The sequence below is a fragment of the Notothenia rossii genome (assembly GCF_949606895.1).
Source record: "Notothenia rossii genome assembly, chromosome: 1".
In the NCBI taxonomy this organism is placed as follows: domain Eukaryota; kingdom Metazoa; phylum Chordata; class Actinopteri; order Perciformes; family Nototheniidae; genus Notothenia; species Notothenia rossii.
Window position 1 is genome coordinate 1868683 of NC_136912.1, and position 25147 is coordinate 1893829.

Consider the following 25147-nt stretch of genomic DNA (forward strand, 5'->3'; position numbering starts at 1 on the left):
TTATGAGGTCCACAATAGACTATGGTTGTATAGTGTATGGAGCAGCAGCAAAAACATTGCTTTTAAAAATTGATAGAATACAATATAAAGCATTGCGGCTGTGTATTGGAGCGATAAAATCCTCCCCTATCAATGCAGTTCTGATAGAAGCAGGAGAGACACCGCTGGAGATCAGAAGAGAGAAACTTGCTCTGTCATACTGGGTCAGGCTACAAGGAACTGGAGAAGAAAATATTTCAAACAGAATATTACAGGATTGCTGGGAATATGCAAAATTCCAGGGACGTGGGTTTGGCTGGACAAGTAAGGAGAGAACGAGGGTATATGGAGTGGAGAATATCACGTTTGCCAAAGCAACTCCATTTAGCAGTGTTCCCCCATGGCTGTTCCCAGAAGCTAAAATAGATATGAATATTGTAGAAAGGAAAAAAGAGTGGCAAATAAATGAAGTGGGAATTAAAACAAGTATGTATCTGAACGAAAAGTACTACAATTACCTACAAATGTATACAGATGGTTCTAAGAACAAGGAAGAGTGTGTTGGAGTTGGAGACTTTAAAATATCTATTTTAAAAAGAGCGTCTGATCAATGATCAGTATATACAGCAGAAATGCTGCTGTCATAATAGGATTGCAGTGGGTTGAAGAGGTCAGACCAGATAGGGTGGTTATATGTACAGATTCATTGTCCATATTACAAAGCATACAATCAACAACAACTACCAGAGAAGACATTCTAATAGAGCTGAATGATAGCCTGTTAAGACTGCACAGAAGCGGCATAGATCCACAGTTCTGCTGGGTGCCTGCACATGAGGGGGTGAAAGAGAACGAGTGCCCTGATAAATTAGCAAAAAGCGCACCACAAAAGCGAGCTACCAGAAAGGCACTGTTTACATTCTTGAGTGAAACTGGGGTAGGTAAAATAATTTAACATTAGGTCAGGAAAGAACATAGATTTGTATTTTTTTTTAAATTTATTTCATGGTTTTATTGATTTATTTTTTATTTATTTTGATTAGATCATAGGTTAAAGAGTTGGAATGATGTGATGATTCATACTCATGTACAGTAGGTGGCGGTATGCACCTTTTAAGTTGTTTGCAATCCGCCAAAAACAAGAGAAGAGGAAGAGGAAGAGGAAGAGGAAGAGGAAGAGGAAGAAGAAGAAGAAGAAGAAGAAGAAGAAGAAGAAGAAGAAGAAGAAGAAGAAGAAGAAGAAGAAGAAGAAGAAGAAGAAGAAGAAGAAGAAGAAGAAGAAGAAGAAGAAGAAGAAGAAGAAGAAGAAGAAGAAGGCAACGTCCGGATGCAAATCGTTCTTAAAACCAAAAAGAAGAAATCCTTCCCGCTTTTATTTTGACGTCCTCAAACCGCACCGGAAGTGAAGTTCCCAGCTCTTTCTAACCTGGATCGAGGTGGCGTCTCGTTGCTACGGTTCTCTCTCTCTGTGTTCCTGAGAAAGTGTGTGTGAGCTCCAGCACTACTGATCAATCATCTCTGTGTTTGGATAAACCTCTGAATGGACTCTGTGCTCTTTTTTCTGGAGCGTTTACCTCGGACTATAGGAGCTAGCTTAGCATGCTAGCTGGAAACACGTTAGCAACGCTCGTCAGATTGAGAGTTTGACGGAGAGAGAAACGGTGTGTTTAACGGAGTCTGCGGGAAAAGGTGATCTAGTAAACATGAGTAAAGTCCAAATGCTGCTGTCGTTGAAGAAGCAGCGACTCACTGCTGAAGAGATATTTGCTCTGTTTGAACAAACAGTAGCAGAGCTCGAGGAGGAGCTGTCTCTTTCCAAAGAGGAGAACAAGAGACTCCAGAAACTTCTGGACGCTGTTTTACAGCCTCAGCTTCGGATACACAGAGCAGGTCTGTTCCCTTTACCCTTAATTAACACTTTACACTCTTCAGTAGCACTTTATTATCACATTAATAACACTTTAGACCCTTTATCAGCACTTGCTGCAGGTAAGTAAAAGTACAAACACCACACTGTGAAAATCCTCCATTACAAGTTAAAGCATTTCATATCTTTAAGTTTATCTTATTTAAGTAAAAGTATGTAAGTATTATTAGACACATGTACTTTATTATAATAATTCAAATGTATTACGGAAGAGCAAACCTACCAAAATAAATATATTTATAAAAATACATGGATTGAATAATATGCCATTTAATGTACTGATTTAAATATTACCCATACATGTAGGCACTAGTTGGTTAAATGTGACATACATTGATACTTTAGTTTTAATGTGCTTCTTTATTCACTTTTTCTTTTTAAATGTGTAAAAGCAAATAAAAACAAATACTTTGGATTAATTGAAATGGCGCGAGAATAATTCATAAAGAAATCAATCAATAAATATGTTCAATAATAAATTAAACACATCTAAAATGTTACTTGATAAAGAATAGGGGAACTAGTACAAAGGTCATTAAGTAATTAAAACATTAATATAAATTAATGTAAAATCTCATCAATCAATTATTGCCAACATGTATTTATAATATATTCTCAGAATATATATTTTGGGAGAGATATACACTAGTATTAGACGTAGTCAAAAGTTTGGACACATCTTCTCATGTGAAGTTTTTTATTTATTTAAATTGGTTCTGCTTTGTAGATTTATACTGAAGACATCAAAACTATAAAATAACACATTAACTAGAATTATCTAGTAAACAAAGAAGTGTTAAAAAATCCAGAATATGATTTATATTTTGCTGCTACTGCAGAATGCTGTGGTAGCCATGCTGGTTAAGGGTGCCTTGAATTCTGAATAAATCACCAACAGTGACACCAGCAAAGCCCCCCCCCCCACCACCATCTCACCTCCTCCTCCATGCTTCACGGTGGGAACCACTCATGCAGAAACCATCCGCTCACCTTCTCACAAAGACACGGAGGTTGGAACCAAAAATCTCTAATTTGGACCCATCAGACCAAAGTACAGATTTCCACTGGCCTAATGTCCAATCCTTGTGTTTCTTGGCCCAAACTATTCTCTTCTTCTTGTTGTTCATCCTCAGTAGTGGATATTTGCAGCAATTGGACCATGAAGGCCTAATTCACACTGTCTCCTCTGAACAGTGCATGTTAAAGGTCCCATGTCATGGGACCTTTAAGATTGTCTGCTCCTTGAGCTCTGTGATCATCTATGTGGGCTCTAATCTGAGGTGCTTTAATTTGCGGTTTCTGAGGCTGGTAACTCTGATGTATTTATCCTCCGAGCAGAGGTAACTCTTGCTCTTCCTTTCCCGGGGGGGTCCTCATGAGAGCCAGTCTCATCATAGCATTCCATGGTTTTTGCGATTGGACTTGAGGATACATTCAAAGTTCTTGACATTTTCCGGATCGACTGGCTTTCATTTCTTAACGTGATGATGGACGGTCGTTTCTCTTCACTGGGTTGAGTCGTTCTTGCCATGATATGGATTACAACAGCAGTCAAATAGGGCTTTCCACTGTGCACTAACGGCCTGTCTACAGTACAGGCATCAAAAAACTTGAAGCTGGGCGTGTCTGAAGCTTGGCGATTTTTTGCGACCAACAACCAATCACATGAATCTCCCGCCCCCGACATACAAAGCAATAGCAATGTTAAAACGAAGTAAACTGGATATAAACTCTCCAAACAGGCGAAAAACCTACCAGTTTCACCCACCGTCTCTGCCACCTCCCTCCATGCCTGGTTCCTCCGGCTTGTATCCCGGTAAATAGTTCTGGTCGTAAAGAACCGGGGGATTTGCTACCGTAATATCTCGCTTGGAATATGAGGAAATGAACTGCGGTCTGGCTCTCCCAGCTTGCACGCGGTTTGATTGGCTGCGCTTGCACTGGCGGGATTTGCATAAACGGGATTTGATTGGCTAATGCCAAGCATCGAGCCTCAAAAGTTGAACATTGTTCAACTTTTGATGCCGATAGATGCTCGTGATGCTTGCAAAGCCATGCCATGCTCCCCACAATGCAGTTCGGCGAAGATTAAAAATCTTCTACGTCACCCCATTCAAGTGAATGGGCGAAGCGTTGAAAGCATTTTTCGATGCCTGTAGTGTAGACGGGCTGTAACTCTACCTCTGCACAACACTACTGATGGTCTCAAACACATTAAGAAGGCAAGTCATTGACTCTTGACAAGGAGCACGTGTTAATTGAAAAACCATTCCAGGTGTCTACCTCATGAAGCTGACTGAGATAAGAAGCTGACTGAGAAAAGCCAAGAATCATATTCTTGATTTTTTAACACTTTTTTTGTTAACTAGATAATTCCATATGTGTTCTTTCATAGTTTTGATGTCTTCAGTATTAATCTACAAAGTAGAAACTAATTAAAATAAACACAAACCATTGAATGAGAAGGTGTCTAAACTTTTGACTGGTACTGTATATAAAAAACACACATATTTTAATATTTAGCAGGTTCCCTCATCTATAATCATTTATACAAGCAACTTTGAACATGTACAGCAGTAAAATGCAACATACGAAATAATCAAACATCATAAATTAAACACTGACAGGGAACATTTTACTGCACCATCATTACTGTTACATAAGAAGGTGCCGTCAAATGTTTTCTTAATACTTGCATACTTTGACTTAAATAAGGTTTGAATGCAGGATTTTAATTTGTAACAGAGTATTTTAAGTCTATACTGTAGGTGTAGTGTATCTGTGAACGATCCCAAATACAATTCCTTGTTTATTGCAGCTAGTGCTACGCCAGAAGAAAAAACCCTTTTTTTCATTTTCAAAGGGGCTGGGCTACATAAGGTGAATTGAAACAACACAAACACACATTAAGTGGGACAAAGAAAGATAATGTGAAAATATAAAAACAAAGGCATTAATTAGGGTTGAAAAATGTCTCCCATTGTAATGGTGATTAGATTTTTAAATGCCAACACTTAACAGTTTGTTCTGACTGTGTGTTTCCTGTTTCCTGCAGACGTCCAGCAGCTGGTGGTGGTTAAAGAAGAGCTTCTCCCTGACCAGCAGGAGTGGAGCACCAGTCTGGACCAGGAGGACCCAGAGCCCCCCCCACACATTAAGCAGGAACAGGAGGAACTCAGGGTCAGTGAGGAGGGAGAGCAGCTTCAGGAGCTGGAGGAGGCTGAGATCACCAAGTCCACTTTCACTCCTGACCCTGTGAAGAGTGAAGATGATGAAGAGAAACCTCAGTCCTCTCAGCCTCATCAAAGACAAACTGAACACCTGGAAACAGAAGCTGATGGAGATGACTGTCGAGGACCAGAACCAGCCAGGAACTCAGATCCAGAGAGCAGTTTACAACCAAAGACTGAGGACGACACTGGAGACTCTTCTGAACCTGAACCTGGAGACTCTTCTGAACATGACACTGAAAACTCTTCTGAACCTGAAACTGAAGACAGTGCTGATTGGAAAGAGACCAGAGAACCTGCATCAGGCTCAAACTCAATGAAAAATAGACATGAATCTTTCAGTGATTCACGACCTAGTGCTGAAAATAAACCATTCAGCTGCTCAGTCTGTAAGAAAGCTTTTTCACAGAATGGAAATTTAAAGAAACACATGAGAGTCCACACAGGAGAGAAACCACACAGCTGCTCAGTCTGTAAGAAACCTTTTTCACATAGTGGAAGTTTAAAGAAACACATTAGAGTCCACACATTAGATAAACCACACAGCTGTACAATCTGTAAGAAAGCTTTTTCACAGAGTGGAAGTGTAAAGAAACACATGAGAGTCCACACAGGAGAGAAACCACACAGCTGCTCAGTCTGTAAGAAACCTTTTTCACATAGTGGAAGTTTAAAGAAACACATTAGAGTCCACACATTAGATAAACCACACAGCTGTACAATCTGTAAGAAAGCTTTTTCACAGAGTGGAAGTTTAAAGAGACACATGAGAGTCCACACAGGAGAGGAAGAATAGAGATGCAATGTTTGTGACAAAAGATTTAAATGGCATAATCGTTTCAAAAGACACAAGTGTGTTGGCCGTCAGCTGCTTCTGTAACTGTAAGGGAATACATTTGTCTATTTTGTGTCCTGATGACCTAATGCCGTTACATGTAATACGTTACTCCCTAAGCCTGATTTTACCCACCTGCAACCGATTCACTAATAATCACAAATGTTCATTTCTTTGAACCCTTGACTCGACAACTTTCTTGTTTAATAATCGTTACATCTCCTCAGGACCAAGTTCCCGTGTCCTGCCTTTTACCTGCTGATCACCCACTGCTCATTTAAGGTGGACTGACCTATACAAGGGACCAGCTAGTCTTAGTGTCTTAATGCAAACGTTTTGTAAAGTGATGCTAGACCAAAGACGTGCTGTTGGGCTGTGTGCTCTCTGCAGGACGGTGTCTGTACTCAAAGATTGTTGATGAAATGAGAGATTCACTCATTTCGCGGACCGGTACCGGGAAATAGCTGTGAGTTTATCGTAATATTTGCAGAATTATAAATATATAAAAATATTTTATCAAAAGAAATTCAATTACTTTTTTATTTTTATTTTATTTTATACCAGTCATTATTTCATACAAAATAAATCCAAATTGGTTAGCATAAGGTCTCAGCCTCTCGTGCGCAGAGAAAGTTATAGGTGGTGCGCCAATAGGAAGTGGAGCACAGGAGACAACCGTTTAATCGCAGACTGTTATGTTTGTGGGGGAATGGCAGTGCATACATTATTTGAGATATATTTCGAGCTCGGACTTCATTTTAACAGGATTCCCGCGGGGTCTTAAAAAGTCTTAAGAAGTCTTAAATTTGATTAAAAAAATAAGAAAGGTCTTAAATATGATTTAGAAGGTCTTAAAAATGATCGGATTTGAAAGGTACTTCTGTGTTGCGATCGCGTCTGTGTTTTGGGTGAAATGTCCGGGCTGCAAAGTAACCAGTACGGTAAGAGCCTTTCAGTTCCCCCCAACAATTTGTATTGAAATAAATCAACATGGAACCAGTAATCACTTGTATGCTTTACCTGCTCCAGTAACAAAGTGTAATTCACTGGACAGAGACTAGAGATAGTGGATGGATCCAGAGGAGAACCAGAAGATAGTCCGTATAGAGCCTTCAGGTTCTGAAAATGATCAGGGATAGAGCTAGAAAAAAAATCCAAAACCCTGAATAGAGCTAGAAGATAGCCAGTACAAAGCCAAGAAAGACCCAGTAGAAAGACAGGAAGGAGCCAAAAGAGTTTGTATTTTTTTTATATTCAATCTCTTCTCTTAAGATATTAGAACTTCCTATCTCAATATGTATCCTTTTATTCCAATTAAACCTTAAATTTTGCTGCTAATTATTGAGACTGTTTCACAGCTTTATGTTAAATATTTAGACTGTTTTCTTTACATATAGATTACATAGGATGAACAGCACGATCCACTCTGCTGGATTCTGCCCAAATCGGCTCAAAATGCATGCAAACATCTCGCTTTATCCATACTCCTGCAGTTGTATTGTTCTGGATTCATAATGAGGAGTATTAGATGTTCTGCACTCTTATGTATTTAATATAAAGTCAAATACCCATAAAGACAAGAGACTCACTTAAGGAAAAAGGTTCTTCATTTGCACATAAACATGGTCAAATATTTAACGTTGTGAACAGATGATGTCGCCCTAATCCGTGTATCTACGGTCCATTTGTTTTTCATTATTACACAAGTTAGCGGAAGAGCATCTGAGCAACACACTCACTCCATAAACGTCCAGGAGCGACGTTTGGTCAGGGTCCCGTGGCGTGCAGCTGTGACGCTCCTAGGCTCCTTCAGCTTCATAAAGGGACGCAAATAGCTTTCAACTGATTGCAATGTATTCCCATCTGCGGCGGGCTTTGATGCTCATGGAAGCACGGCATTCGTATGTGTCGGCTGCCCTTAAAGGTAATGTGAGCGTCCATTCCCATTGGATAACGGAGAATTGTACACCCGGAAGTAAGTATTCCCCTTACTGTGGATTGATTTGACAGTGATATCTGCACTACTCATCGACTAAAAAACACCAGATTATCCTTGTTAATTACACAACATTGATTGGTTTAAATTGTGTGAAATGCTTTTGTATTTTTCCCCTTCGATTCGGAGAAACAAATATTTTTTCGGAGTAAAGGATGGCAGAAGACACTACACTACCCAGAATCCCCAGCTATCGTTTAGGACTACACCATGAGCTCTGTTTGACAAACCCTGTGATTAGTTCTCAAGCTCTGTGATTGGTTGACCTCCAACTGCATTCCATATGAAAAAAAACGTTTCGTAAAAGATAAAATCATACTTTATTCAGCAGTGCTTGCTTTACTCTTCGAAAGTCATCACATGAATGCATTGGTAATAAATGGTTCGGCTGCATTAAATATATTATACATCTGTCGTGGTTCTTTATTTTTATTTATCTACAGAGATCGGGCTCAGAATAGACCGGAAACTATTGTTTTACCGTTCAGTTTGAATTTCACAATAAAGTTAGTAGTAATATTTTGTTTTGATATTATTGTTTTTTATTAACTACTAGACCGCTGGGTCATGTTAAGACCATCTTTTCTGTGTCGCTGTGGGTTTTTTCCATCGCTTTTGTGTTAGAAATATCAAAACAATAACTAAATATATCCGTCGTAAACTAAACCAGAAACAGCAGTATATTTTATTTTGTTAACACTGTAAACTTAACAGCTTTTTAACCCAAACCACCTACTGGTTAAAGCACGTTATTACACGTTTAGAGTAATTGCAATGCAGGTAGATTGTGTTGCTTTTTAATGACTGTTTAAAATGCCTTTTTCTTCATGTCTTTCATTTTTGTAAAGCACCTTTGAATGTGTTATATTTTATGAAAACATTTAAATATTAAGAGTAGATACAAAATAGGAGGAAAGTATAAGGTCAATGATATGAATAGAGAATCGAAAATATCAAGAAGATACTGTAAATGCTATCTAGAATAATAGTAATAATAATAATAATAATAATGATAATAATACATGGGACTTGTATAGCGCTTTTCAAGAAACTCAAAGACGCTTTGACAGAGAATAAAAAAACAAACAAAAAAACAAAAACAAAGAAATACAAAAAGAGATAAACAAAACAAAACATAGGGGGGCGGGGTGGTCAGTGGTTGAATTCTGCGTTGAAACGGTGGGTTTTGAGTGATGTTTTGAATGCTGTGAGGGAGGAAGAATCTCTGATGGATTGGGGTAGTGAGTTCCAGAGGGTGGGTGCAGCAACGGAGAAGGCTCTATTTAGAACTGAATAAAACAGTTTAGTGCCGGATGTACAAAGATATTAATAGGAGGATGTGCAAAACAGACAAACAAATTAAGCTTTATTTAAACATTAAACAATACTTTAGGTTAAGGTCTTCTTTTAAATACATGTAAGCAAAAAGCTTTTGGGGGTATCTATATTAAGCCTGACAAAGTACTTAACGTTTAATATATTGCATGGTTTGTTTTGGGACTTGACAATCCAACCCAGTCTTACAAAAAAACGTGTAATCACAACGTATGACGTAGTATTTCTACAAAAACGCCTCTGAAATTGTAAGATCCCTACGTTTTCTTTCGCCATTCATTCCAATGGCTGGCGTCTATGTCACGTGATTTTCAAATTTCTCCCTGCAGAAAAAAAAAACATGGCCGAACTTCGTTTTATTCTCGGTGGAAAATGCCTATTTTAAAGTTAGTTTGGCCATTAAAATGCGTTTTTATGTCATGTGATGCGAGAAATATGAGTTGTTATTTCATATTATGTGTGCAGTGGATGCACATGATCTTTAGTTTGCTAGTTATTACAAAGATTACTTCAGGAAATTTTGTCCATACAACGTTTTCATTGTTACCAAGGTGGTTGCTAGGGACACTGCTATCGATATTATTTCTGTTATGTTGTGTAACTGTTTAATGGTGTTATCTTTATTGCTACCCCCTTCCCCGTCCATGTATAGTGTTGGTCCACAGCGCAAATGTATTCGTTTTACAAAATCTGCATCTAAAATTGTGGCATAGATACGTTATTTTCCCCTGCGCAATTCTCCATTTACTCAACAATAACACCTAATTATCCTTGTGTTTATTTATTTGTTTGATTAATAAACACAAGTTGGAGTCCGTCAGGACTGAGGGTCGGAGCAGCTAATTTGGTTTAGAGAATATTACACCCGGAAGTAAGTATTCTCTCCGCTTCGCTTGACAAACCCGGTGATAGTCCTCAAGCTCTGTGATTGGAGAGTGTGCTCCGAGGGTTACGCCGATGCGCCGAACAACACTTTGAAATGTGATGGAACCACGGCAGACTGTCCAAAACTGGATTTAAACGGGTTGTAAATATGCAGTGGTGTTTATTTCTAAATCATTTAGTATAATCACACAAATTCTGTGTTTTATATTTAATAATTCTGTGTTCTTCATTTATTGATTGTTCAATACCTGACAAGGCCGGAGATGAAATATCTACATACATCTTATAAGAGTATAATACATATGTATAATATCAGTTAAAATAAGTGCTTCAACATAGTTAACATTGCTGGAGGTATGCACACATATTGATAGATGTCTTGTAATACACTATTGAGGAACCTGCGACCCAAGTTTTTCATTCATTGCACTCCACCGTTTGTGAATATGATATGTCAATAAACCTTAGAAAATCTTGAAATCTTGAAAGGGATCTGCAAACTAGTCATTATATACAGTCTTTAATTAACCATTAGTAGAGAATAACGTGTAATGAATATACTTTATAGGGATCCTATTAATATCTACTAATAAAAATAATGAAATTCAATAACATGCTTTAACCACTAGGTGTCCCTTTATATCAGCTGTGCACCTTTATGGTGTAAATACAGCCTATCTACCAATTGGATCAAACATAAAAGTCAGCTGAATTAGTGTTGATACTGCAAGGAGACGTATTGTGTGAAAAGAAATGTAAGATGTTGTTTAATTGCTGATATATTTATGATCCACGTCACGTTTTCAGTGTTGGCGGCAGTTCCTCATGTTTGTCTAGAAGTCTGCTCATCAGGGCTCTATAAATAGAGAACTACGTGTATTACAATGCCCTTATGTGATGACCTTCAAAGAGAAAAGCAAGGACACTCGGAATAAAGTATTATTTTATTTTTAAAAAATGTTTTCGGTCTGTTTCCGATAATTGTTTATGACGATGTGATGTGAAGTGTGAGACTGGAATTGCACAGGGGAAAATAACGTATCTATGCCAACATTTTAGATGCAGATTTTGTTAAATTAATACGTTTGCGCTGTGGACCAACACTTGTACACTTGGACAACAGCTGTGTGGTTTCTCTAATGTGTGGACTCTCATGTGTTTCTTTAAACATCCACGATGTGAAAAAGCTTTCTTACAGACTGAGCAGCTGTGTGCTTTCTCTCCTGTGTGGACTCTCATGTGTGACTTTAAATGTCCATTCTGTGAAAAAGCTTTCTTACAGACTGAGCAGCTGTGTGGTTTCTCTCCTGTGTGGACTTTCATGTGTGCCTTTAAATGTCCACTATGTGAAAAAGCTTTCTTACAGACTGTACAACTGTGTGCTTTCTCTCCTGTGTGGATTCTCATGTGTTTCTTTACACTTCCACTATGTGAAAAAGCTTTCTTACAAACTGAGCAGCTGTGTGGTTTCTCTCCTGTGTGGACTCTCATGTGTTCCTTTACACTTCCACCATGTGAAAAAGCTTTCTTACAGACTGTACAGCTGTGTGTTTTCTCTCCTGTGTGGACTCTCATGTGTGACTTTAAATGTCCATTCTGTGAAAAAGCTTTCTTACAGACTGAGCAGCTGTGTGGTTTCTCTCCTGTGTGGATTCTCATGTGTTTCTTTAAAATTCCACTGTGTGAAAAAGCTTTCTTACAGACTGAGCAGCTGAATGGTTTATTTTCAGCACTAGGTCGTGAATCACTGACAGATTCTTGTCTATTTTTCAGTGAGTTTGAGCCTGATGCAGGTTCTCTGGTCTCTTTCCAATCAGCACTGTCTTCAGTGTCAAGTTCAGAAGAGTTTTCAGTGTCATGTTCAGAAGAGTCTCCAGGTTCAGGTTCAGAAGAGTCTCCAGTGTCGTCCTCAGTCTTTGGTTGTAAACTGCTCTCTGGATCTGAGTTCCTGGCTGGTTCTGGTCCTCTACAGTCATCTCCATCAGCTTCTGTTTCCATGTGTTCAGTTTGTCTTTGATGAGGCTGAGAGGACTGAGGTTTCTCTTCATCATCTTCACTCTTCACAGGGTCAGGAGTGAAAGTGGACTTGGTGATCTCAGCCTCCTCCACCTCCTCACTGACCCTGAGTTCCTCCTGTTCCTGCTTAATGTGTGGGGGGGGCTCTGGGTCCTCCTGGTCCAGACTGGTGCTCCACTCCTGCTGGTCAGGGAGAAGCTCTTCTTTAACCACCACCAGCTGCTGGACGTCTGCAGGAAACAGGAAACACACAGTCAGAACAAACTGTTAAGTGTTAGCATTTAAAAATCTAATCACCATTACAATGGGAGACATTTTTCAGCCCTAATTAATGCCTTTTTTTTACATTTTCACATTATCTTTCTTTGTCCCACTTAATGTGTGTTTGTGTTGTTTCAATTCACCTTATGTAGCCCAGCCCCTTTGAAAATGAAAGGTTTTTTTCTTCTGGCGTAGCACTAGCTGCAATAAACAAGGAATTGTATTTGGGATCGTTCACAGATACAGTACGCCTACAGTATAGAATTAAAATACTCTGTTACAAATTAAAATCCTGCATTCAAACCTTATTTCAGTAAAAGTATGCAAGTATCATCAGAACATTTGACGGCACCTTCTTATGTAACAGTAATGATGGTGCAGTAAAATGTTCCCTGTCAGTGTTTAATTTATGATGTTTCTTGATTCTTTCGTATGTCGCATTTTACTGTGGTACATTTTCAAAGTTGCTTGTATAAATGATTATAGATGAAGGAACCTGCTAAATATTAAAATATGTGTGTTTTTTTATATACAGTACCAGTCAAAGGTTTAGACACCTTCTCATTCAATGGTTTGTGTTTATTTTAATTTGTTTCTACTTTGTAGATTAATACTGAAGACATCAAAACTATGGAAGAACACATATGGAATTATCTAGTTAACAAAAAAGTTGCTGCAAAAGGCATTGCTGGTGTCACTGTTGGTGATTTATTCAGAATTCAAGGCACCCTTAACCAGCATGGCTACCACAGCATTCTGCAGTAGCAGCAAAATATAAATCATATTCTGGATTTTTTAACACTTCTGTGTTTACTAGATAATTCTAGTTAATGTGTTATTTTATAGTTTTGATGTCTTCAGTATAAATCTACGGAGCAGAACCAATTTAAATAAATAAAAAACTTCGAATGAGAAGATGTGTCCACACTTTCGACTACGTCTAATGCTATTGTATCTCTCTCTCAAAATATATATTCTGTGTATGTATATATACATATATATATATATATATATATATATATATATATATATATATATATATATATATATATATATATATATATATATATATACATATACATATACATATATATATATATATATATATATATATATATATATACACATATATATATATATATATATATATATATACATATATATGTATTAGGGATGCACCGAATATTCGGCCGCCGACAATTATCGGCCGAAAATGGTTAAAAAGGCCCTTTCCTTTTAGCACCGAAAAATTATCACCGAATGTCAGGGAACAGGGTTACGTTGGTAAGCTAACGTGTTGTTGTGATGACGTAATCAAAACGCGGCGACAAGCACGGTGCGCGACCATGCTCGCGGCTGGCTCACAGCCAACTTGTCTGGCGCTTGGAGATATTTAAAAATATCAGAGAAAGAGGCGCGGATTGCGATTTGTAAAACGTGTTCAGCTGACATTTCTCGAGGGGGTGTAACTGCAAAGACTTTCACCACTTCGGGATTACTCCACCACTTGAAATCAAAACACCCGGACAAATATGCGGAGTAAGATCAAATCACAAGCACTGACAGCGAGAGACTGTTCAGCGCTGCCTCTCATGTGCTTGATGAGAAGAGGGCAGACTTATGGCTGATAAAGCAGAGAAGCTACTGTTCATTAAAAAGAACCTCCCACTTTTCCTTAATAAGTAGACAAGGCTGGTTTATCATAAGTTTATCTAGTTCTACATGTCTACTCTATACCCACTTTCCTGAACAATTTTCATTGTGAGTTATAATTCACCATCTCAGGTTATCATTAGGGGGAAATGACAGCAGCACAGTGTTCAATATATTGTACTTTCGGTATCTAAATGATACAATGTTGTTTACATTGCTCATGAGGACAGACCACCTTATTTGCAGATTCTTGAAATTGTAATTTAATTTGTAATTGATTGTGGATTTTGTATCCAGTTTTCACTTTATGTATCTTTATACAATGTTTACTACTTTGCTTATGAGGACAGACAGCCTTATTTACAGATTCTTGAAATTGAATTGTAATTTCATTTGTAAATAGTTACATTCATGTGGATTTATCCAGTTTGCACATTTGTATGCATGCACTTATAGGTGCATTTGTTGTTGTTGAAGCCTGGCTGTTACAGTCTTTATTTACACTATTTTGTTGTAGGCCTACTGGCCTAGATGTTTATGTAGTTTTAAAGCACCTTGGCTTTGTTCTGAATGCACTTTGTTCTAGTTATCCTACAGAGAAAAGAAAATGCACTTGACTTGGAATTAATGTACTGTATGCATGCATTCAAAAGTGCTGAATAAATGTGTTATGGATCCATAATAGTGATTATTATTTAAGTTAAGTTTTGCCATAATCATTTCTTTTTCCATAATCAGGTAGCTGAACAACATTGGTAAAAAATGTATATATATATATATATATATATATATATATATATATATATATATATATATTTCTATTAATCATTTTCGGCCTTTCGGCATTCGGCCAACTGTTTCCTATTTTCGGTATCGGTTTCGGCCAAGAATTCCCCATTCGGTGCAACCCTAATATATATAGATATAGATATATCTATATATATACAGGGCTCGAGAAAGAGAGAAACGACCGACCGTCCAAACATATCTATAACTAGTTTAGGTAGTTTGAGAGGTCATTAAAATAGCTACGTGTGATTTTCTAACCTGAAGTGTGTGTTTGTCCGCTCACCGCTGCATGTGATCATGCAGAGCTGCGTGTCGACTCGTCAGCAGCAGCTGATCTCTCTCTCCCGTCAGATTAGACTTCACTCGCGTTTATGTCCATATCGATCAGATCCAGCTAGTCCTAGCTAATGATATGACTACCTGCTTATTAAAAGACACCTAAACAATAAGTGTCGCTATGCAACTGGGTGAGGCCACAAAGTATAGCGCAGCATTATGCATTTGTTTACATGCCCACCGGAATCCCGAGGCATTACCAACAGACCAACGCACAATTAGGCCTGTCGCGATAATCGATAAATTGACTTATCGTACGATAAATAAAAATGGACTCGATAACTTTTCTGAGCTCGATAAATTGCCGTTTACATGCGTGTTTGTTTACATAAGGATGTGACCAGCATTTTAGCTAGGAGCGCTGTGGCTGCCAGACGAGCTGTGGCTGCCGGCCATGCGCGCTGTGAGGGGCGGGGCTGACACACAGCCAGGTCAGGACACTGTGTGCACGTACAGCAGCGTAGCAGCCAAATTAATAATATAGCGACAAGCGGGAGACAACCTGTGACTTACTCGCGGGGAATTTAAAGTGAAATGGAATTGGTTACAAAACCTACACATCTCGATTCTCCGGTGTGGCAGTATTTTGGATTCAAGCCAAATCAACGAGGTCAACCTACGGACTTGAATGAGCCGGGCGGTGAGTCGCATTTGTTTAAAAAAGGTAGCGACAAAAGCAGGCAATACCACGCATTTTAAACTACACCTAAAACACAACCACTCCATTCCATTTTCCCAGCTGGTAGCAAACACGGCAGCTGGAGATGGCGAGCCCCCACCTTCCCGACAGTTTACAATCAAAGATGCATTTGCCCGACAATGCAAACCTGTTGGTGTTCCTTGCTCGAAAACTTTGAAAAACAGATTTGGATATGGCCTGTTGAGGCATCTGGCCCTTTGTATGGACAGTGGACTGTACACATGACTGTTGTTTTAAGGAGATTTGTTTTGCTTGTGAGACAATGTGTGCTCATATTCATTTATTTATATATATATATATTTATATATACAGTGGGGCAAAAAAGTGTTTAGTCAGCCACCAATTGTGCAAGTTCTCCCACTTAAAAAGATGAGAGGCCTGTAATTTTCATCCTAGGTATACCTCAACTATGAAAGACAAAATGAGAAAGAAAAAAATCCAGAACATCACATTGTCTGATTTTTAAAGAATTTATTTGCTAATTATGGTGGAAAATAAGTATTTGGTCAATATATATGGTCATCTCAATACTTTGTTATATACCCTTTGTTGGCAATGACAGAGGTCAAACGTTTTCTGTAAGTCTTCACAAGGTTTTCACACACTGTTGCTGGTATTTAGGCCCATTCCTCCATGCAGATCTCCTCTGGAGCAGTGATGTTTTGGGGCTGTCGCTGGGCAACACGGACTTTCAACTCCCTCCAAAGATTTTCTATGGGATTGAGATCTGGAGACTGGCTAGGCCACTCCAGGACCTTGAAATGCTTCTTACGAAGCCACTCCTTCGTTGCCCGGGCGGTGTGTTTGGGATCATTGTCATGCTGAAAGACCCAGCCACGTTTCATCTTCAATGCCCTTGCTGATGGAAGGAGGTTGTCACTCAAAATCTCACGATACATGGCCCCATTCATTCTTTCCTTTACACGGATCAGTCGTCCTGGTCCCTTTGCAGAAAAACAGCCCCAAAGCATGATGTTTCCACCCCCATGTTTCACAGTAGGTGTTCTTTGGATGCAACTCAGCATTCTTTCTCCTCCAAACACGTCTAGTTGAGTTTTTACCAAAAAGTTCTATTTTAGTTTCATCTGACCATATGACATTCTCCCAATCCTCTTCTGGATCATCTAAATGCTCTCTAGCAAACTTCAGACGGGCCTGGACATGTACTGGCTTAAGCAGGGGGACACGTCTGGCACTGCAGGATTTGAGTCCCTGGCGGCGTAGTGTGTTACTGATGGTAGCCTTTGTTACTTTGGTCCCAGCTCTCTGCAGGTCATTGACTAGGTACCCCCGTGTGGTTCTGGGATTTTTGCTCACCGTTCTTGTGATCATTTTGACCCCACGGGGTGAGATCTTGCGTGGAGCCCCAGATCGAGGGAGATTATCAGTGTTCTTGTATGTCTTCCATTTTCTAATAATTGCTCCCACAGTTGATTTCTTCACACCAAGCTGCTTACCTATTGCAGATTCAGTCTTCCCAGCCTGGTGCAGGTCTACAATTTTGTTTCTGATGTCTTTTGACAGCTCTTTGGTCTTGGCCATAGTGGAGTTTGGAGTGTGACTGTTTGAGGTTGTGGACAGGTGTCTTTTATCCTGATAACGAGTTCAAACAGGTGCCATTAATACAGTTAACAAGTGGAGGACAGAGGAGGCTCTTAAAGAAGAAGTTACAGGTCTGTGAGAGCCAGAAATCTTGTTTGTTTGTAGGTGAACAAATAGCCTACTTATTTTCCACCATAATTTGCAAATCAATTCTTTAAAAATCAGACAATGTGATTTTCTGGATTTTTTTTTCTCATTTTGAGGTATACCTAGGATGAAAATTACAGGCCTCTCTCATATTTTTAAGTGGGAGAACTTGCACAATTGGTGGCTGACTAAATACTTTTTTGCCGCACTGTATAAATATATCTATATATATCTATCTATCTATATAGAGATGGATAGATAGATGGATTGAGAGCTCTGTTTTCCAGCCTGAGTCTATTTAATTTATTGTTTTGGTTGTGTGTGATTTAATTAATTTATTATAATTTAATTAATTTGTTTTATTTATTATATATCATTTATATATTTTAATATTATTTCACATTTCATTTGCAATGTTGAATGTTCAATAAAAAGATCTGTTTGAAAGGATGTACTAGAATTATTATGATATACTATCATTATGTCAGTGGTCTAAAATGGTCTTACTATAGAGAACCGCAGTGACGCGTCCAAAAACCCGGAAGTAAGTTAGCATTTTTAGCACTTCCGGTTCCTTCCTCAAAAAGCAATGCATTTTTTCCATAGGGTTTTGGAAAATAGCTCGAAATAAGGTCTGTGGTTGACACAAATGTAAGAGATAAATCACGTTTTGTTCTATGACATTAAATACATCAGCAGTGACCCCACTGGTGATTTTTGAAGAGTTTACGTGTCTGAAAAACGATGGTTGTTACCGAGTGGCTGAATAGGACTACAGAAATTGTCGAGGCCGTTGTACGTAATTACGCCGAACACGTAAACACTCCCGCTAAGTTTGTTTTCCCCTGTGTTCTGCTTGAAAGCAAGTACATGCCTATCTTTAGTATCTGTATATCTGACCATTCGAATCTGTATTTTTGAAATTGTCGTTTTTAACACCGTAATTTTACAAATGATAGAATAATTAATTACCAGTGTTTTCCAATTTTACTCGGCAGTTCGTTTCGTTAGCTAACGTTAGCTAAAGCTAGCGCTACTAGTTAGCTACGCCATGGTTTGTTGCTTTGCTCCGGGTTGCAGCCACAGGTCTTCGCATGAAACGTGCTTGTTCTATCGTTTCCTGGCCAATGTTTCCCAAAGGAGAGTCTGGATTCGTGTCATGAGGTAAGCTGACGTTACATTTTTGTCCATGTCAAGGTGAAATGTAAATGATGGGTAGTGACTGTATCGCCGTTTTAGAGATGGCGCTGCTGAAAAGACCGCAACATAAGTAAAGATAATAAATACATCCTATTAAAACCTGTGTGGCTTATATGATAAGTCTAATTAGTACAAGCAGCATAACGTTTCACCATGTAACTAAAGATTGTAGTCAGGGAAATCAGTTTGACATATTGAACTAATAACAAATCACCTGTGGCTGGCAGAGAACTCTCTGCTCCATAGCTTCTTTTGGACGTAAAATCACATGTACATTTGACATTTATATTCAATTTAATATTCCATCCCTCACATACTTTTGTATATTTATAATAACTTATATTTTGTTTTTCTTGCTATGCTGCTGCAACACAAACATTTCCCAAATTGGGATCAATACAGTAATATCTTATCTTAATTAATTAATTAATTAAGAAATATAACTATTATAATTAGTGTAGCAGCTGACACCTATTTTCAATATGGATTAATCTACCATTTATTTCTTTAGTTCAATTTTCATCTATAAAAATGTCAAAATAGTGAAAATGTTCACGAGACTTATCAAAGTGCAAGGTTATATCTTTAGATGTTTTGTTTTAGCCTATGTACTGTATGTCTTAATGCTCTTATATGTGATGGTGTGACTTCCATGAAACTAATATTTTATATCTTCCCAACAGACGAGCTGACAGGAAACCTAACACTCTAACAACCACAACATTGCAAAGGCGAGTAAATGTAAATTAAAAACAATTCACAATTTTATTATTTCTTCTTCTTTCTTGCAGTGAGGTGAAGCTGACCTTGCACTTGGTGCCAGTAAGGATGTTCCTCACGCAGGCTGAATGTTTCCCCTTCCTTACTGACACAGAAGCCCTTGATTTGCAATGCTTCACTAATTGTCATTTCCCTTGCTCCGTAGGGACACTTTACCTCCAGCACAGCGGAAGACCCTACCAGACCATCTGGAGATGCCCCCAACAATCCTGATAGGGAGAGCCACAAATCTGACTCATGGACCTGCATCTGGGTTGCAGTGGTGAATGCCCTGACGCCCTCACATTCATTCATAGTCCCCCACTGTACTGACAAAACACCATCAAGGGCCTGTTGTTGCCCTAGCACCCTGGCAATAAGGGAAGCAGTCACACGCTTTGACCTCAGGACAGCTCCAAAGTTGCTGGCAGTCAACCTTCCTTTCCTGAACAAATGCCAGTTTGGGTTGGTTCGCTGACCAGTGGTAGCCACCTGAATTGCCCTCTGTTGCTCTTCAGACAATGCCATGCTTGCCACAGTAGGATTTGGAAAAACGTGTCCAGGCTTTTATCTTCAGTAGACTGGACTACGGCAATGGTGTCTTCACAGGTCTCACTAACACATCTATTAGAAAGCTGCAGCTGATTCAGAACACCGCTGCTCGAGTCCTCACTGACACTAAGAAAGAGGATCACATAACTCCAGTTCTGAAGTCTTTACACTGGCTTCCTGTGTGTCAAATAATAGATTTCAAAATACTGCTGCTGGTTTATAAAGCACTGAATGGTTTAGGACCAAAATGCATTTCTGACCTCCTGCTAAATGATGAACCATCCAAGTCTCTCAGGTCTTCAGGGACTGGTCAGCTTTCTGTCCCCAGAGTCCGAACTAAACATGGAGAAGCAGCGTTCAGTTATTATGCTCCAAATATCTGGAACAAACTCCCAGAAACCTGCGGGTCCGCTGCAACTCTTACTACTTTTAAATCCAGGCTGAAGACTTTTCTTTTTGTCGCTGCTTTTAATTGAACTATTCATATCTTAGACTGCACTGTAACTTTTATTCATGTATTTTTTCTTTTAATATTTCTTTTAATAGCTTTTCTTTTTGATGACTGATTTTAAATGCCATTTTCTTAATGTCTTTCATTTTTTGTAAAGCACTTTGAATTGCCTCGTTTTGAAAAGTGCTATATAAATAAACTTGCCTTGCCTTGCCTAATAAAGATTTCATGTGACACATAAAATGGTGTTATTGATGGGAATTAATGTGAATAAATTAACTCTAGGTTAACGGTACTCTTGCTATCACTACTCACCGACACTATAAACCTTGTCCCTCATGCTAGGCCTGACAACACCGGTAAGCACACCTTCATCTAGGCTGAACTGTTACGTGTCCTGACTTGTAGTGGTTCTCTCCTCTATCTACACTCTTCTTGTCATCTTTGTAAAACGATATCAGACTGGTAATTGACACAGCCATGACTTCTAGTTAAATTCAGTGTGGCTAAAATGAAAAGCTTTGTTAAAATATGCAAGCGTGTGAAAGTCAAAGTCAGCTTTACTGTCAAAAATTCTACATGTGTTATACATCCAGAAATATCGAAATATTGTTTCCCACAGTGTGACATGTATACATAAAACAAAAAGGGCCTAGATAAACGTGGTATACATGAAACAAAACAAAAAGGGCCTAGATAACCGGGGTATAGAGTTTAAAATGTTAATATATTTAAAGTGTTCAAAGTGCAGTTTCAGTGCAAGTCAGTTGAAACGATCTTAAGTTGGCGTGACGTTGAAGTCGTGCGACCCTGGTGCTGTACTGGCTTGTAGTTCGTTTATAGCATAACGTTAGCATTTTGCTTCTGGCGACTAGATTTATGATTCAAAAATTATAAAAGTAGGGTTGACATGTGGAGATTATCCGGTTGAACAAAACGTGATCCCTCTCTTAAATGTGTGTCAACCACAGACCTTATTTTGAACTATTTTCCAAAATCCTATGGAGAATTTGCATTGGTTTTTCAAGAAGGAACCGGAAGAAGTTTACTTCCGGGTTTATGACGCGTCACTGCGGTTCTCTATGGGGCCGACAATATTATCGTTTATCGCAATAATTTCCAGGAACATTTATCGTCCAACAAAATTATTTATCGTGACAGACCTACGCACAATCAACCCATACAGCACATCTCTTTCTCCACATTACGTGTTAGACATTAGAATTGACTATTCTTGTCTGTCACATACTCTTCTTGTCTGTCACATAAGTGGAGCAATTTAAGCGGTATTGCGCAAAAGGGAAAATATTTTGACCGAAGAGATTTAGAGTTGCCGGCTAACGGGAACTGTGACGTCGCCATTTTGTGTGCTTCGCGGATGCGCTCGGCTACTCTCGAATGCTGCTCGGTCAGCTTCCGGATGAGGAGGCATTCGTTCGACCAACTTACAGTAGATAACATTAAAAACATTTTTAACAGGGACCATAATAGTGTAAATAATGTTTGTTTTGGCAGTTACAACTGAATGTAATGTTTTCTACTTTTTTACATCTGGGAAGGCATTTGCCTTCATCAGATGGAAAGTGTCTTGACCAACAACTTACGTATTTCTTATAGCTATGCAGGGCATGCAAGCGAGCAAACACAAACAAGTGAAATGAAGAATAAAATTGTACAATATAATATTGTGGTGGTTCATCTTATAATTCAGTCTAGAGAATGCACCAGGCAGCATCTAAGACCTGCAAACATCTAAATGTTCTAGGGGAGGCCCCCCAAACCCTTCGGCCGTGCACATTTTTCAGGGCAATCTCTATTGGGCTCAGGGCCATCTGTTAATTAGCTTAGATGGCCCACAGGGCCACTCCCAAAATCCTTAATGTCATGCACTGTATATATACAGAATATATTATAAATACATGTTGGCAATAATTGATTGATGAGATTTTACATTAATTTATATTAACGTTTTAATTACTTAATGACCTTTGTACTAGTTCCCCTATTCTTTATCAAGTAACATTTTAGATGTGTTTAATTTATTATTGAACATATTTATTGATTGATTTCTTTATGAATTATTCTCGCGCCATTTCAATTAATCCAAAGTATTTGTTTTTATTTGCTTTTACACATTTAAAAAGAAAAGGTGAATAAAGAAGCACATTAAAACTAAAGTTACTTTAGCACATTAAAACTAAAGTATCAATGTATGTCACATTTAAACAACTAGTGCCTACATGTATGGGTAATATTTAAATCAGTACATTAAATGGCATATCCATGTATTTGTATAAATATATTTATTTTGGGACGTTTGCTCTTCCGTAATACATTTTAATTATTATAATAAAGTACATGTGTCTAATAATACTTACATACTTTTACTTAAATAAGATAAATTTAAAGATATGAAATGCTTTAACTTGTAATGGAGGATTTTCACAGTGTGGTGTTTGTACTTTTACTTACCTGCAGCAAGTGCTGCTAAAGGGTCTAAAGTGTTATTAATGTGATAATAAAGTGCTACTGAAGAGTGTAAAGTGTTAATTAAGGGTAAAGGGAACAGACCTGCTCTGTGTATCCGAAGCTGAGGCTGTAAAACAGCGTCCAGAAGTTTCTGGAGTCTCTTGTTCTCCTCTTTGGAAAGAGACAGCTCCTCCTCGAGCTCTGCTATTGTTTGTTCAAACAGAGCAAATATCTCTTCATTAGCATCAGTGAGTCGCTGCTTCTTCAACGACAGCAGCATTTGGACTTTACTCATGTTTCCTAGATCGCCTTTTCCTGCAGACTCCGTTAAACACACCGTTTCTCTCTCCGTCAAACTCTCAATCTGACTAGCGTTGCTAACGTGTTTCTAGCTAGCATGCTAAGCTAGCTCCTATAGTCCGAGGTAAACGCTCCAGAAAAAAGAGCACAGAGTCCATTCAGAGGTTTATCCAAACACAGAGATGATGGATCAGTAGTGCTGGAGCTCACACACACTTTCTCAGGAACACACAGAGAGAGAGAACCGTAGCAACGAGACGCCACATCGATCTAGGTTAGAAAGAGCTGGGAACTTCACTTCCGGTGCGGTTTGAGGACGTCAAAATAAAAGCGGGAAGGATTTCTTCTTTTTGGTTTTAAAAACGATTGGCATCCGGACGTTGCCTTCTTCTTCTTCTTCTCTTGTTTTTGGCGGATTGCAAACAACTTAAAAAGGTGCATACCGCCACCTACTGTACATGAGTATGAATCATCACATCATTCCAACTCTTTAACCTATGATCTAATAAAAAAATAAAAAAATAAAACCATGAAATAAATAAAACAAAAATACAAATCTATGTTCTTTCCTGACCTAATGTTAAATTGTGTTCCTACCCCAGTTTCACTCAAGAATGTAAACAGTGCCTTTCTGGTAGCTCTTACTCCCTCTCCTTTTGTTCCCAAAACACCAACCACACTCCACTCCCTCTCTGCCTCTAAGAGTTTAGCCTTTAATTTTTCTCTTTCCGCTTTATAGATGTCACAATGTAACAAGATATGTTCTACATCTTCTTTTACTGCACAGTTCCCACACTTGTTACTGTTACTTGTCCCCATGACATACAGCGAACTATTCAAAGCCGTGTGATTTATTCTGAGTCTAGCCATCATGATTTCCTCCCTTCTGTTTCTTTCTTTATGAATATTAATTGTAATTGTCTTTTGTACTTTATTATACTCTTTGCCTTTCTGGTCTTTCTCCCACCTTTTCTGCCAGATCTCCATCCCTTTTTTCTTAATGACTGCTTTTCCTTCTCCTTTACCAAGTTGAACTGGTAGTGTGATTTCCTTTAGTAGTGCACTTTTTGCTAATTTATCAGCAAACTCGTTCCCTTTCACCCCCTCATGTGCAGGCACCCAGCAGAACTGCAGATCTATGCCGCTTCTGTGCAGTCTTAACAGGCTATGATTCAGCTCTATGAGAATGTCTTCTCTGGTAGTTGTTGTTGATTGTATGCTTTGTAATATGGACAATGAATCTGTGCATATCACCACCCTATCTGGTCTGACCTCTTCAACCCACTGCAATCCTATTATGACAGCAGCATTTCTGCTGTATACACTGATAATTGATCAGATGCTCTTTTTAAAATAGATATTTTAAAGTCTGGGATGTATATGCCAATTCCAACACACTCTTCCTTGTTCTTAGAACCATCTGTATACATTTGTAGGTAATTGTAGTACTTTTCATTCAGATACATACTTGTTTTAATTCCCACTTCATTTATTTGCCACTCTTTTTTCCTTTCTACAATACTCATATCTATTTTAGCTTCTGGGAACAGCCATGGGGGAACACTGCTAAATGGAGTTGCTTTGGCAAACGTGATATTCTCCACTCCATCTGCCCTCGTTCTTTCCTCACTCGTCCAGCCAAACCCACATCCCTGGAATTTTGCATATTCCCAGCAATCCCGTAATATTCTGTTTGAAATATTTTCTTCTCCAAATCCTTGTAGCCTGACCCAGTATGACAGAGCAAGTTTCTCTCTTCTGATCTCCAGAGGTGTCTCTCCTGCT

At 38.6% G+C, this 25147-nt stretch overlaps 1 protein-coding gene across 1 annotated transcript; it reads left to right on the forward strand.

The window, feature by feature from the left end:
• The first annotated feature begins 820 nt into the window (after positions 1 to 820).
• Positions 821 to 7129, forward strand: LOC307024999 (uncharacterized protein). Its single transcript, XM_079659574.1, has 2 exons — positions 821 to 1869; positions 4962 to 7129. Exons 1-2 carry the CDS (start codon positions 1683 to 1685, stop codon positions 5930 to 5932), a joined length of 1158 nt encoding a protein of 385 aa, XP_079515700.1. The 5' UTR covers positions 821 to 1682; the 3' UTR covers positions 5933 to 7129.
• The last annotated feature ends 18018 nt before the right edge of the window (positions 7130 to 25147 follow it).

What these genes read in the sequence shown, in the direction of transcription:
- LOC307024999 (XM_079659574.1), top strand. Translation starts at nt 1,683, where the DNA reads ATGAGTAAAGTCCAAATGCTGCTGTCGTTGAAGAAGCAGCGACTCACT. An exon ending in GCTTCGGATACACAGAGCAG is followed by an intron (nt 1,870 to 4,961) that starts GTCTGTTCCCTT and finishes TGTTTCCTGCAG; the next exon opens with ACGTCCAGCAGCTGGTGGTG.